The 15,000-nt window shown below is 40.8% G+C and overlaps 1 protein-coding gene across 1 annotated transcript in view; it reads right to left on the reverse strand.

The window, feature by feature from the left end:
- The window catches only part of LOC137996662 (aldo-keto reductase family 1 member B1-like), an 18,912-nt gene extending 5,334 nt beyond the window's left edge, over positions 1–13,578 (reverse strand). The window contains exons 1-5 of the mRNA XM_068842181.1: positions 13,362–13,578; positions 8,981–9,036; positions 7,177–7,359; positions 6,544–6,631; positions 1,125–1,226 (exon numbers count right to left, since the gene is read on the reverse strand). Of these exons, the coding sequence (XP_068698282.1) occupies positions 1,125–1,226; positions 6,544–6,631; positions 7,177–7,359; positions 8,981–9,036; positions 13,362–13,364 (432 nt within the window). The 5' untranslated portion in view covers positions 13,365–13,578. The remainder of the gene's footprint in view (positions 1–1,124; positions 1,227–6,543; positions 6,632–7,176; positions 7,360–8,980; positions 9,037–13,361) is intronic.
- Positions 13,579–15,000: the final 1,422 nt, after the last annotated feature.

The following is a 15,000-nucleotide window of genomic DNA, read 5'->3' on the forward strand; positions in this document are numbered from 1 at the left end:
TTTGAGTAAATTAGATTACCAAGGTCCATTTCACAACATGGTGAAAATGCAACAGACAGTCGGTGCAAATGAATATTTTACGGGCTCTAGGCAAAAAAAGGGTGGGCACAAATTAAAGTTTGGGAATTATTGAAATATCACAATGGTAGGTGTAACAAAAGTTGCAAACACTGGGAGGACAAGATGGATAAACTGGCCAATAATGACATCCCACTGCTTCATTTTATGGCACAATACCAATGATGTTCAGTTAAATTACAAATTTAAAAAAAAAGAGAACATTTTTCCTTGGAATTTGGGTATATCAAATTTTTCTTAAGCGGTAATTGGTAAACATTTTGACAGCTGGAGGGAGACCTCTTTTTCACAGTACCAAGACCTCGTTTTTTTCTTAAACTCGAGCGTCAGCCCTTCGTCAGAGCGAATAGAGAAATTGTGGGTGTTGTTGGTTTTTATGAGGGAGTGGAAGAGCTTTGCCGTTGGTGGAAATATGGTAACATGAATTTGTGAATAAAACAATGGATGAGAGGCGGTTTGTCGATTCCGTGAAGATAGAGTGTACCTACATGTAGTTGCTAGGTGAATTTTTGTTCCAGATTCTTGCGGCTTTCTGTGTTCCCTTGATAAAAGGATAGGCCGCAAATTGTCATGTTGTGGTGGGAGTGATTAGGAAGATTGAAATATCGCGCAACTGGTTTTGATGCATCTGTGTGGGTTTTTTTTTTTTTACATCTCGTAGCTGTTCGCGAAAGCGGTCCGCCAATCTTCTCCCTGTTTCGGCTATGTAGGTCTTCTTGCATAGTGTGCAGGTTATGCAACAGATGACATTTGCGGAGATGCATGTAAAGTGGTCAGTGATTTCAACGGATCGAAATCTTCGGTCCTGAGATCTTAAGCATGTTAGAAATAACCGCATAAAAGCCAACAACACCCGAAATTCCTCTATTCGCTCTGACGAAGGGCTAACGCTCGAGACGTCAGCTTTCCAAATCATTCACAGTCACCGTGGTAATTCGACCTTTATCAACACGTTTGATAAAACCAAATTTTCCCGTTTCACTCTCACACCGGCGCAGCACCACAGTTTCTTTAGAAAACTAGAAATTTGTTTTTCTGAAACTCACCTCCCATGTCTTTGCCATTTTTTCTTTCGAATAACCAAGAGTTCCTTCAGCCACCGAGTGAGGAAAAGGTGCCTCCTTCTTGAAAGCAATTGGAAGGTGGATCTATTCACAATAAAATGGCAAGTCAAAAAGACCATTGCAAACATGTTCACTATTTGCCAAGTCCCACTAGTCACAATAATCCTTTGAACGATTAAATTAATGTTCCTGACAATCTTTAATTATTCACTATCACCCTCATCATTCTCGGTCACATGATGATGCAATTTAACAGTTATATTGTTATCCTATGAGAGCAAGCTATAGGTACAATCATAGTTAATCTAGGGACTGGTTATGAAACCCTGGGAATTTCAAAAGCAGGAACAATACAGTCGCAATTAGATGTTCAACTGACCGTGACCCTGCACAATCTTTTGTTTTCGGTTCGCAAGTTAATTTCAAATAAATTAGTCGAAGCTTATTGTGTCGATATTTCGTGGTTGCTTAGTAACGCTAGCGACATGCGCATTAAGGATATAGGCTCGCCATGTGCTCTTGTCAAATGGTTGACGTTGTACATCAAGTTTGTTTGTTGTTATAAATAAATTCTGTTGAGATTTTAAGATATGGTGGCAGCGGTGAAACAAGTAAAATGCTGAAATTAAGCCCTCCAGAGAAATTTGGAGAGGAAGGCGCCGTGCAAGTCAGTGCTCTCATTTACACAATGGGAAGAGGAGCAGAACATGTGTATAAGTCCTTTACCTTGGCTGAAGGAGATGATGCAAAATTCGACGTGATTTTGGCGAAATTTGATGAACATTTCGTGCCGAAACGGAACATAATTCACGAGCGGGCACGTTTTCACCAAAAGGATCCAACAGCAAGGGGAGACAGTCGAATCGTTCGTACGAAGTCTTTACGAATTAGCCGAACACTGTAACTTTGGGGACAGCCGCGATCAGCAAATACGGGACAGAATCGTCATTGGAATTCTGGATAAAGGTGTGTCGCAGAAATTGCAGTTAAAGTCGGATTTAACGCTGGAAGTCGCGATTCAAATAGCTCGCCAGTCAGAAATGGTCAAGTCTCAGGTTACTGATCAGAATTCCCTCGCATCGAAAGTTGAGGAGGTGCACAGTAAGAAGAAAGCGTCTAATCCACGTTGGAAAAAGGGAAAAGGAAAGAAAGAGGATCCATCCCAAAAACAGGGTCAAAAAAAAAAATGTGGCAGATGTGGTCTTCACCACTCAAAGCCCGAACACTGTTTAGCAAAAGACAAACGATGTTTGAAATGTCAAAAGGTGGGTCACTTTGCAGCTGTTTGTTGGTCCAAGTCGGTGAGTGAAGTGAATAGTAGTGGTGGTGGTAGTGCTTCAAATGATAGCAGTGCTGGTCGTTGGTTCTTAGGTGTGTTGTCAAATGATTTACATCAGGATGACAAATGGAAGGTCCAGCTTAAGGTCAGTGGTAAGCCTGTGGTGTTTAAAATTGATACAGGTGAAGATATTACCGCCATTTCAAAGTCCACCTTTGCTAGTTTACCAAATCAGCCCAAGTTACATGCATCGAAGATAGCCTTTTTAGTCCAGGAGGCAAGTTGCAGTGCGCTGGGCAGTTTACAACAACAGTGACGCATTGCAACAAGAACTACCAACTCAATGTTTTTGTAATCAGTGGAGAACATGCAAGTAACTTGCTGGGTCGAGAAGCAGCTTGTGAAATGGGTTTAGTTGCGAGATTAGAAGAGGTGGATGCTGAGTTGTTTGGAGATATAGGCTTGTTCAAGTGTGAGCCAGTTAAGATCCAACTGGATGAGAATGCCCAACCCTACTGTATAAACACAGCAAGAAGAATAGCTTTTCCCTTAATGCCAAAAGTAGAAGAGGAACTCAAGCGGATGGAAGAAGCTGGAATCATCGAAAGAGTAACAGAGCCGACAGAATGGTGTGTACCCATGGTACCAGTACAGAAAAGTAATGGTAAGCTCAGGATCTGTGTCGATCTAAGAAGGCTGAACAGTGCAGTGAAACGCTCAAGATTCGTTCTTCCTACCTTGGAAGATATCGCGCCCAAACTTGCTGGTGCCCAGTACTTTCCGAAACTTGACGCGTCCAGTGGATTTTGGCAGATCCCTCTACATCCAGATAGTGCCAAGTTGACCACGTTTATGACTCCGTTTGGTAGGTTCTGTTTTAAAAGACTTCCATTCGGAATCACGTCTGCCCCAGAAATTTTCCAGTCTCTAATGAGTAATCTGTTAAAGAACAGAGAAGGTTGTGAAGCGATTATGGATGACATTATTGTGTATGGAAAGTCTGCTGAAGAACATGATGAGAACTTACAGAACACGTTTCAAGTCATTAAGGAGTCAGGACTGAAACTGAACAAAGAGAAGTGCGAGATCAAGAAAAACAAGCTAACATACTTTGGACATGTTCTCAGTGCCGAGGGCATAAGTCCAGACCCAGAGAAGGTGGAGGCGATTACGGAGCTCGAAGCGCCAACTAATGTTCCAGAACTACGCAGACTGATTGACATGATTAACTACCTTGGGAGGTTTATTCCCAACCTTGCTTCAGTAATGCGTCCAATGAGCGAACTACTGAAGTCAGATACCGCTTGGACTTGGGGACCTCTCCAGCAAACTGCATTTACCAAGGTCAAAGAAATCATTTCAAGTGATACAGTGTTAGCATTCTATGATCCTAAGATACCCACTGTTGTTTGTGTAGATGCTAGTAGCTATGGGATTGGCGGGGTTCTGATGCAAGGTCCCAGTGACCAACTCCGCCCAGTTGGTTTTTGTAGTAGAACACTCACAGAGACTGAAGTCAGATATGCTCAAATTGAGAAAGAGTGCCTGGCAGCAGTGTGGACATGTGAGAGACTATCACGTTATTTAGTGGGGCTTCCAAGTTTCCAGCTCTTGACAGATCACAAACCTCTGGTACCACTGATCAACCAGAGAGATCTTGATAAAACACCATTAAGATGCCAGAGACTTGTAATGCGCCTTATGCAGTTCAGTCCTCAAGCAGAACATGTACCTGGCAAGCAGATGGTGGTGGCAGATACTCTGTCTAGAAGTCCTTGTAAGTTAGGACAGGAACCCAACACGGTAGAAGATGTTCAGGCATTTGTAGACTTGGTTGAATCTACAAGGCCAGCCACAAGTGATCAGCTTAAGAGAATCAGAGAAGCGAGTGCAAAGGATGACCCAGCTCCTGAAAGTGATGGTATTCACACTGGAAGGGTGACCAACCCGTGTGGAAAAAGTTCCCCTCCAGATACGAGAGTTTTATGATTCTCGTGGACACTTGTCAATGAACAACGGTTTATTAACATATGATGATCGAATAGTGATCCCTGCAGACATGCGAGAGGAGATACTGGAGCGCCTTCACACAGGTCACAAGCGTATAACAAAGTGCCGCGAACGTGCTAACCTTTCTGTGTGGTGGCCGGGTATTTCAAAGGAGATCAAGGCAAAGGTGGAGTCATGCCAATTCTGTCAGGAAAACCAACCATCAAAAAGAAAGGAACCACTGATGACCACAGACCTACCTGATAGACCGTGGCAGAAGGTGTCCACCGATTTGTTTGAGCTAGCCAGTCAGAAGTACCTGGTAGTGATGGACTATTATTCAAGGTTCATTGAGATATTAAGCCTAGTTGAGACAACAAGCCAAGTTGTCATCCAAAAGCTGAAGTCAGTGTTTGCAAGATGGGGAATTCCGGAGGAACTAATAAGTGACAATGGTACACAGTTTAAGTCACTACACTTTGATAAGTTCAAAGCAAAGTATGGATTCAAACACACCACATCAAGCCCGCATCATCCCCAGGCAAATGGTACTGCAGAAAGTGGCGTGCGAATCGCTAAGAGGATTTTGAAACAGGAAGATCCATTCCTTGCCCTTATGGCCTATTGGGCAACCCCAACCCCAGCAACTGGAAAGACGCCATCAGAGCTGATCATGGGAAGACTGATACGTACTACACTTCCAACACTGACCAAAGTTTTAGAGCCAAAGCTTCCAAACCATACAGCAATCAAAAGAGCTGATATCAAAGCCAAACGGGGCTACAAGGAGTCCTTTGACAAAAGGAATGGCGCGAGAGAATTACCAAAGCTACAGCATGCAGACCGGGTCAGAGCCAAGCTGGATAAGGAGAAGCAGTGGACCACGGAAGCTAAGGTCGTCCGTGAAGACCAGAGTCCCAGGTCATACATCATAGACACTGGTGGTAGAAGATTGCGAAGAAATCGTAGGCATCTTAGAAAGGTACCTACACCCACTTGTTATGACACATCAGGGGACGACTCCCAAATTCCGGATACTGAGCCTACTCCCAACGTCGTCCAGGTGGAGGATACTGACGTTCCTGAAAGCAGCAACGCCAGTCCTGATGCAAGCGATTCGAACGCGATTCCAGAACAGAGAACCTCAAGTGGTAGACTTGTTAGGAAACCTATTCGTTATAGAGAGGACATTTAGTACTGTTGAATTTTTTTTTTTTTTTTAGTTTTTTTTTTGTTTTTTGTTAACTGTGAACTTTGAACATTGAACAGTCGTTGGTCTTACCGTAGGACCACTTATGCTTAGGGCTCTCCTTGGTTAGATTCCAGAACATGCTTAAGCATCGTATTCAACCGATTCATTTTGTTATGTTTTTCCTTAAAAAAAAAAAAAGGGAGATGTGTCGATATTTCGTGATTGCTTAGTAACGCTAGCGACATGCACATTAAGGATATAGGCTCGCCATGTGCTCTTGCCAAATGGTTGACGTTGTACATCAAGTTTGTTTGTTGTTATAAATAAATTCTGTTGAGATTTCAAGACACTTATGATTGCATGGTTATCCTGACGAAAAAAGCGTGTTTTTGTCTGGTTTTGTGCAGGGTCAAGGCCAAAAAAGCGAACAAAAACATGAAACAAAGTTTCATAACCAGCCTACATCTATTAACTATGGTACAATTAACAGCCAAGGCCCCACAGGAATTCTTTCCATCCTTTAAGTGCACATGTACTTTCTCTCTTAACTTCAATTCCCAATATTAAGGTAATTGTCTTTTGTAGGAACATGGCCAATCTGCAAAGACTTTCCACTCATGCATTAACTTCAAGTTAATGGAAGTTGTGCTTCATTCCTAAGACTTTTTTTTTTCAAGTAACTCATTTTCAATCTTAGTACTTATTTTGCTCTGCAGGTGTGAGTACTCTGCTCACAGTTATCACAGGTTAAATATCCACAGTTCATAAATACTCACTTTAGTTACTCTTTCCATTTTGATCAATTTTTTTCGCTTGAAATAATTTTTAGCTTTATCTGAGGAGTAACTGTGGGTAGCAGACATTTTTGTTCTCCTGTGAATTACAAACACAAACGTCTGGAATACCTGTAACTCATAATAATTCTTTATAAGTCAACTCACAAGATATAGGTCCAGGTACTTCAACTGCAAATTTTTCAGAGTTGTTTGACAAGCTGGTAATACATCCTCTGGAGCTTGACTGTTACACCTAATTTCAGGAAGAATTATTAATTCAGATTCAACTTTTGTGCCATAAGACAAAATTTAAACCAAAATGCAAAAAGTCATTTGAGCATAAAAGACCTTTTTTCTCATATATAGTACTGCTCAAAACTATTAGTGCATTTGCTTGTGGTAATACCTCGTCTTTGCCGATAGTGTTTACTGCGAAATGACCTACGTAGTTGGACAAAAACCACAACCAAGGCAAAGATGAAAGCAACCGAATGCCGCGGCCGATTTAATTGCGGTTATTGCGCCTAAAGTAAACAGCATTGTTTAATGTTATCCCGCATAGCTCCCCAAGGTAAAGAAATTATGAATAATTATGTAAACTGCTTTTCACAGCAACGACGCAACAGAACGTACCGTCATAAAAGCCTGTATATGGTCATCTCACTTATGGACAGAGAACCATTACCACAGACGAGGTTTTACCTCGGTCAAACTGAAGATCGAATCCACGGTTTCACCAAGTCAGAACCGTGGCAAATGCACAAATAGTTTATAGCAGTACTGTAATTTATATTGTACCAGAGTTTCGATACGATGAAGAGATCTTCACGTTTAATTTTCCCCTTGTTAAAGACTTCAGTCAGTGTTTCACCAATTTCGTCCTCATTGGCATATACATGAGCACAGTCTATGTGTTTATATCCATTTTCTACGGCAATCTTCACAGCTTTACCAACTTGACCCTTCTTTGATTTCCACGTTCTGCAAGCAAAAGAACAGTTATGGTAATACAACTATCGGTACATTAATTCAAAGAAAAGAATACAATTTGCATTATGACTGCAAGGGCTTCTACAGGTGTAACAATAATAATTATGTAATTATAATTATTCTTATTATCAATACAGAACTGCCCTCTGTAAAACACGCCCTTTTGCAGGCTAAAGGGAAAAAGTACAAAAAAGGGTCACATTTTTGCAAAGGTTGGCCATGCAGCACTAACCTTATATTTCATCAGAATTAACTATTAGAGGGTAATGTGAAGTGCTAGTTTTCTACCCATATGAACCATGTGAGCATTAGCCCTACTAATGGAAATGGGCCCACACAAGGACAGAGAAAAAATCTGATCAGGGTGGGAATTGAATCCATGACCTTCAGGTTAGATCACCGCTGCTCTACCGACTGAGCTACAAGGTTGTAAGTCCCTCCCTTGTACTTGTACATACATTCATTGCCCTGAAATTCCCACAACCTGCTCCCGTCTGACCTTGTAGCTCAGTCAGTAGAGCATCGGTGATCTACAGTGTAACCAGAAGGTCGCGGGCTCAATTCCCACCCTAATCAGAGTTTTTCTAGAGCCCATTTCCATTAGGGCCCACACAATGCTCACATGGTTCATATGCGTAGAAAATTAGCACTTCACATTACCCTGGAAACAAAACGGAAAAAGCTGTGGCTGAAAATGAATTTGCTGCCCTGATTGTGATCAAACAACTTCACTCGGCCAATGAGATCCTGAGGATACCATTTCACTGACAGAGTTGGCGCAAATCGTTGTGGACGAGTTTGCACTAATACGTACTTTATAGTTCAGTAGTGAACGTTTGATGTTTGGAGATTTTACTTTAAAATGGAAGAAGTATCAAATTCTCAGCTTTTTTCTGGTCAAAACTTGGACTTTTTAGGCAACAAGGAACTGGATGAAATTCAGCAAAAGGCTCAAGCAAAAAACACCAATAGAGCAACTGATCGAGTGAGGAGTGAGAAAGTTCGAGAAATGGTGTGGGAAAAGAAAAAATACTGTGACAGTGAATCCCAAAACAGTAAGTCCAACGGACCTGTCTGAATTCTTCCAAAGTTCTTCACTGAAGTGAAAACAGAGAAAGAACAAGCATAATAACTCCAAGTGTATTGACTGGAATTAGAGCGGCCATTCGTCACCATCAGACTAGCCTGGCAGCGATCCACTCAGCCGGAACATAAACATTTTGTTAGACAGTAAATTCACGTCTGCCAACAATTTGAAAAATTTAATGTTTGAAACGGAGGCCAAGCCATTTACGAAAGAAAACAATGCGAGACCAAAACACAAATTATCTATTCAGTTAGGAGACATACAGAAATTGAATTGATACTTCTGATCATGGAAGGGCTGCGGGACAGTGTTTGGAAAGATGCGGAAAAGTTAGTTGAGTTTATTTGGTTTTCGTTGTGTCTTTGCATTTGTGTTAACATTTCTTTCTGAATTTGTATGATTTGGCCTTGTGTAGTGATAATGATAATTACATGACTTTTGTCAGAAGACCACTAATTTCGAGCACTGACAATAAGGAGATCGCTGATATTGCTCAATACAGTGGAAGAAACAATCTTAACTCACCCCAATGCAATCGAGGGCATAAAAGCTCCATTGTTAAGTTTGACACTTGCCTGGGCCTATTTCATGAAGATTAAAAAATAAATTAAAATACAAATTCATAGTCACATTAAAAATTATGTGTTGCTTAAAATTGAATCATTCTGTTAAGTAACCTTAAAGTCCCTATGACGCTTATTTTTTCCCCGTTTTTTAACTTTTTGTTTAAATATCTATAACAGTATCTGGAATGTAGTAGTTAAAAGAAAATTTCCCCCCATGGTGACTATCCATGCATTTTTATGAGCAGGTGTTTGATTTACACGCAAAAAACTTTGGCCGAGCCAGTTGGGCCCTGGTAACTTAAGTTAAATGACGTCAAAAAAGTAACTTGATCACATCTCTTCAGAAAGAAATGTGCAAAGGTGTAAGTTAGAATAGAAGTCTTGTTGAAAATTTAGCGCTATAAATGTCATTTTAGAAATGTCAGACGATAGTTACCGGTACCCTTTGGATGCCTTGAATGTTACGATGATTCAGAATGGCATTGCATTCTTGACTTTTTTGACGTCATTAGTTGCCTGGACCCAACTGGATCGGCCAAAAATCAAAGGCCCGCTAAAATGATGGATATACACTCAGTGAGCGAAAAATTTTTGAAGTACTACACTCCAGACACTATTAAATATTATTATAAAATATTCAAATGAAAAGTTAAAAAACGGTGAAAAAATAACCGTCGCAGTGACTTTAAACTTCTAGGAGGAGCGCAGTTCAAAAGGTGAAAGGGCCACAGGTCACTGGTAAAGGGGTGTAATTTTTTTACAATGTACAAGTTCAGTGCAACAACCTTGTCATTTAATGATCAAAATCCTGCGACTGGGTAGTTCACTTTGTTATGGAAGGGTTAGCACTAAGAGGGGTTCCACTGCAGGATTATTTTGATTGAGTTATACAAAGATTGGTTATAGTAACGAATTCAATACAACCAATATGAATGGCCAGTGCACCAGCTGGTCAACACACCATGTATCATTAACCCAAAGATTCATAAAATCATGTTTTATGATTTTTTTTTTCAAGTTAAAAATAATTACATAGTTACATGTAATGTGGATTACATACAGTACCGGTAAGTATGGTGCTATTGCTCATGTAACTTTTCTTTTTTATTTACATGTGATAATCCTTAGATTTCTGTTTTGAGAACACAAACTCTTTGTCAATTCAATAATCGACCTACAATGTAAACTGATTTTCTGAACTAATGTGCATTGGTGCTGTGAAACAAGTTTACAGAGACATTGCACTGTGTAACATGGTCAGTTTTGTGAAACTATTTTGAATCACTCTTGTTACCCTATGCTGCATTATGTAAAGTCAATCAGAAACTGGCCAAGGCCATGGAACCAGACAGTATTGACTTGTTTTGCAGGAATCTACATGTAGTAACATAATTTTGAGACCAGTGTCCAAACAAGTAACTATCTACCTTTTATGTTACACAGCGCAACGCCTTCTGAACTGTTGCACAATAGCCTGTGCAGGGCTTGAAATTAACTTTTTTGCTCAGGTGCGAGCTGGCGACTAATGGGGAAAATTTGGTCTCCAGATCATAAATTCTGGTTGCCAACTTTGCATGCAAGGAAAGTCATTATTATTAAAAAGCACCAAAAAAAAAAAAAAACAGCACAAGAAAGATCTCTAAAGCTATTGCTGTTTTCGGCTTTGTCTTTAGTTTGGTGATGGTGTTCTTTGAGGTTATTTGAAATGGAGCAAAGCAGTCTGTGATTTCCATAGCAAGGCAAACATGGGTCCTTTATCCTTGCTTTGCGACTCTTCAAAACGTAGTTCTTTATTCTCCTACAGCTTGCGTGGCAAGCAACTTACCTTTATCGCGACTAAACGCAATACTGCAATTGCTCGGCCTAGGCCCTCACACATCCCGCACAATGCTCATACCAGTCTCCGACCAAAATAAAATAAAAAGAGCAGCTCGTATACGGTCTTAGTAGCCTCTAGAATCAGAGGAACTTGGTTTCTTAACATACTTTTCTACCGATATTTATCTCCATTTGTTAATCACCTTGTGCAGTCAATTTTGCAGGTGGCTCTCTAACAGAGGGGACAAGTTCTCCAACCCACTTTATGTTAAGGGTACAGGTTGCTTTTTGAAGATTCCATGCAAATTTCAAACATGTGACGTCCAGGTTCATTATCAAAATATTATCAATATCAAGCTAGTTCTGAGGAGGTCCTTCGGTAATATGACTAAATCTACGTTTTCAGCACTAACAACAGACGATGGGTTTAAACTTTCAATTAACCTTCCTGCTGAATCCTCGTCTTCCAGGGGCAAAATTCACGTAACCGGCAAGAAGCATAAGGTGTTTAAGTGCGCCCACAATCCCATGAAGCCGCTGAAACAATATGGTGCCTGGTAAGCGTGATTCCCCAGCTGGCGACCAATTCTGAAAATCTAGTCGCTAGCACTCAATTTTTGGTCGCATTGGCGACCAGTTAGTCGCAATTTCAAGCCCTGCTGTGAATGCAGACATATTGCCGGTGGTCGTTTCTCTCATCCATTACTTTTTCGGGGAGAGAAACGACGGCCAGAGGTGTTAGTTGGTGTTTGCAGACTATGTTGCACACAAATGTCAGCTAAAAGTTTCAACGTGCAACAGCAGCTTAAGTGTGGTGGCACAGATAATAATTACCAAATTAGATACCTAATTAACTTCACAATATCTGTGACAAAATCTTGAGTCACATCAATGAAGGTCAGCCAGCAAGCTAAAGGATGTTGTGTGGGTGTTCCCTATACTGTGCAACATCCAAAACATTGGACAAACTGAGGGCAAGAATTTTCTTTCTTTCTTTCATCAAAAAAACTGAAGCATGTTAACAAAAATTCAAATTAATGTGTCGACCCAGGCTCACCACAAAATTTTTCTGACAAATGTCATCCCTCGAGTATGTGGGTATGGTCATACTAAATTAAAAAGAATGGTCTTTCCACTGAGGAAAATTCCAGGGGCACATTAGCCATGGTCATATTGCCAACTTTTTACCTACATGTAGGTTAAAACTCGACTTGTTGACCGTTACCTCAGGAAACTGACTTTTTTCAGTGTGACCAATTTTTTCCCCATTGTAATTTACCTCAGGGAAATTTTATCGTCTGGAGCTTGGATAGAGTTTCCCTTGACAGCTACCAAAAACGATAGCTAGGGAAAATTTATTTCCCCAGGTAAGACCAGGTAATTAACCAATAAAAGCTCATCTTAATGAAGGATCCTGACAAACAACACAGTGTGAGGTCACCTTAAGTAAACCTTTTTGCCGCCAGTTGCTTTATTACTACAAAGCGGGAAGAAGATGGCACAATTCAGAGCAAGATTGTAGGTACTTGTTTTTGTTTAGCATTTGAAATTTCGCTATAGTCTTAAGGCCTGGTCAAATGCTCACAACATTGTTGCATGATGTTGCGACATGTGTTGAAAGGGATGGCCAAACATACGCAACATTTTCAACATTTTCAACACAGCATGCTGATATTTATGTGCCCCAGGCCCCTGGCGTGCGACAAATGGACCTAGCGCGCATGCCCTAGTACAACAATATTGCGTGAACAGGGCCAAACGAGTACAACATCATGCAACATCCAATTGAAGTGTTGCATGAAGAATTTGACCATTTTCAACATCATCCAACACACTTGCAACATATTGCAACAGGGTGGCCAAACATGTGCAACATGTTGTATCCAACAATGTTGCAAGATGTTGTGTTGAAATGTTGCATTTGGCCAGGCATTTAGGTTGATTTGGAATCTTTTTTTAACCAAACAACCCAGGGTTGTGTGACCTTTCAAGATTTTCACTTACTGTAGGTAAAATGAAACCTGTGATAAATTTACCTCACACAATTTTGCCCCAGGTAAATCGGTTTTACCTTGGTAAAAGTCTGCAGTGCGACCACAGCTATTGTCGATCGCGTCTTGGATCCAAGCTATAATTGTATTTGGCTTTTAGTGCTTAAGACATTTACACAGTTTATTGCGTGACAATTTTTTCCCTTCGTCATGTTTTGGAAAGCTTAGCTTGCAGCGCGCAAAAACGAAAACACAAACAAAATTAACTTATGTAAAAAACGTTAATACAGTCAGAAAATTCACCTGACATAGGCACAGTCGACGATTCTCATGATTTCAGACATCGAGTTTATCAGCCGTTGACTGTAGATTGTATAAAGTCACTGGAGGGGGGATAGATGTAATTTTACAAATTGCAACTTAATTGGAAGGAAAAGAAAAAATGGACAAATCCATTTTCCCTGCATCTGCACAAAATAAGCTTAATTAAGCTTACATTGCTTAAAAGGTTAGTTACTTCAATAAACTCACCATGATGAATCAACACATTTGCAAAAAGATCTCCCCTTGACAGCACCGGGACAATTGAATTACAAGTACAAGCAACCACAGCAATATTACTCCTTACGTCACGCATTGTCATTAATGTGACAACCAGTAGCTTTAATATTGGCCATGGAGGTGAAGACTGCTTTTGTCACACGAACAGAAAAACCGTCATAATGCATAATCTCGCCACCCGTTCTTTGAAGTATATTGAGAAAGCCTGGGAAGGAATTCTCAAATCCAGGCTCTCTGAAATGTCGAACCAACGTCAGGCCCTGTCAGGCCAGCCTGTTTTCACGCATCTCTTGTCGCTCGAGGTTGATGGGCTCCTGGCGTGACGCGAAAAACAGGCACGCCTCAAACCGCCATCAGCAGCGATAAGCTGTTACTTTTATTAATTGCCATACACGGAAAAAATCAGTTCTGGTCAGCTGAGAGAAAAGCAATTTTCAGGTGACACAGCAGAAAGGCGGTACTTCAGATTATTCAGAGAAGAGATACAAAACAAGCACCAGCTATTCTGATTGGTCAATGTACACTCTATCAATTCCTGGGTGCCACAAAAATGTGGATATCCGATATTGTGAGGCGCATGCGTTCCTTCTGCATAAATTATGATACACTGCCTCTTTCCCAGATATTTTGATGCGTATCATTAACAAGTAATCACATGATTTTTTTTCCCTGCAATTTGGAAGAAATAAGCACTTGGAGATTTTCTCAAAGACTGCAAAGTGCTCGAGCCCAAACCTTCGGGCTTATTTCGTGTCATGAAAGGCCGTTTACACGACAGAGAAATTTGGTCCGGACCCTCCAAAAAAGCGGTACGGACCCATAACTTTTGTAAAGAAACACCGGAGTTTCTACAGGACCATAGGCGCCTATAGAAACTCCAGCATTTCTTTGCAAACGTTATGGGTCCGTACCGCATTTTTGACGGCTTCGGACCCAAATTTTTCTGTCGTGTAAACGGCCTTTTATTTGTGGTATGGAATGTTTGAGATTTGCTTGCAACGATGCGTGCCATTTGGAAGGTTTACACATCCCAGTGCAGTAAGAACATTTTGCCTGGAAAACGGGTGATGACTTGTGTCTTTTCTTATGATGGTTTGTTTTTCCAGCAATAGCAAAGCTAAGGACAGAGAAAGAATGTCTTGATCTGCATATTTTGCACGCAATATACAAGTACCATGCGTAGCTGGTGGGAGGTATAAGCCACGCGGAGAATGGGGACAGGTTCTAAAGTTATTTCACAGCGCCCCTCCCCATTCTCCGCCCGGCTTATGCCTCTCCCGGCAGCTGATGCGGGTCGAGGTGGTGGTCGATTTTTAGACCTTATTTAAAATGCGGAATAGCATGAAATGAAAGTTGGAAAGATCATTGCGGTTGGTTGAGCAAACTAATTAATAGCCTACCGTCGATATATTAAAATTCAGTCCTAAACAAAAGCAGCAATAAAAGCAAGGTGACACACGCTAACAACAACCCGGTGTGGCCAACACATAACGCATGCGCACAACCATTTCACCGTTTGAAAACAAAATGTTACAATGATTTCACTCTGTTAACTGTACAATGCATTGCCTGGATTAAGACAGAAATGTTACTTCTACACAAAATATAC

This window comes from Montipora foliosa, chromosome 3 (assembly GCF_036669935.1).
Source record: "Montipora foliosa isolate CH-2021 chromosome 3, ASM3666993v2, whole genome shotgun sequence".
In the NCBI taxonomy this organism is placed as follows: Eukaryota; Metazoa; Cnidaria; class Anthozoa; order Scleractinia; family Acroporidae; genus Montipora; species Montipora foliosa.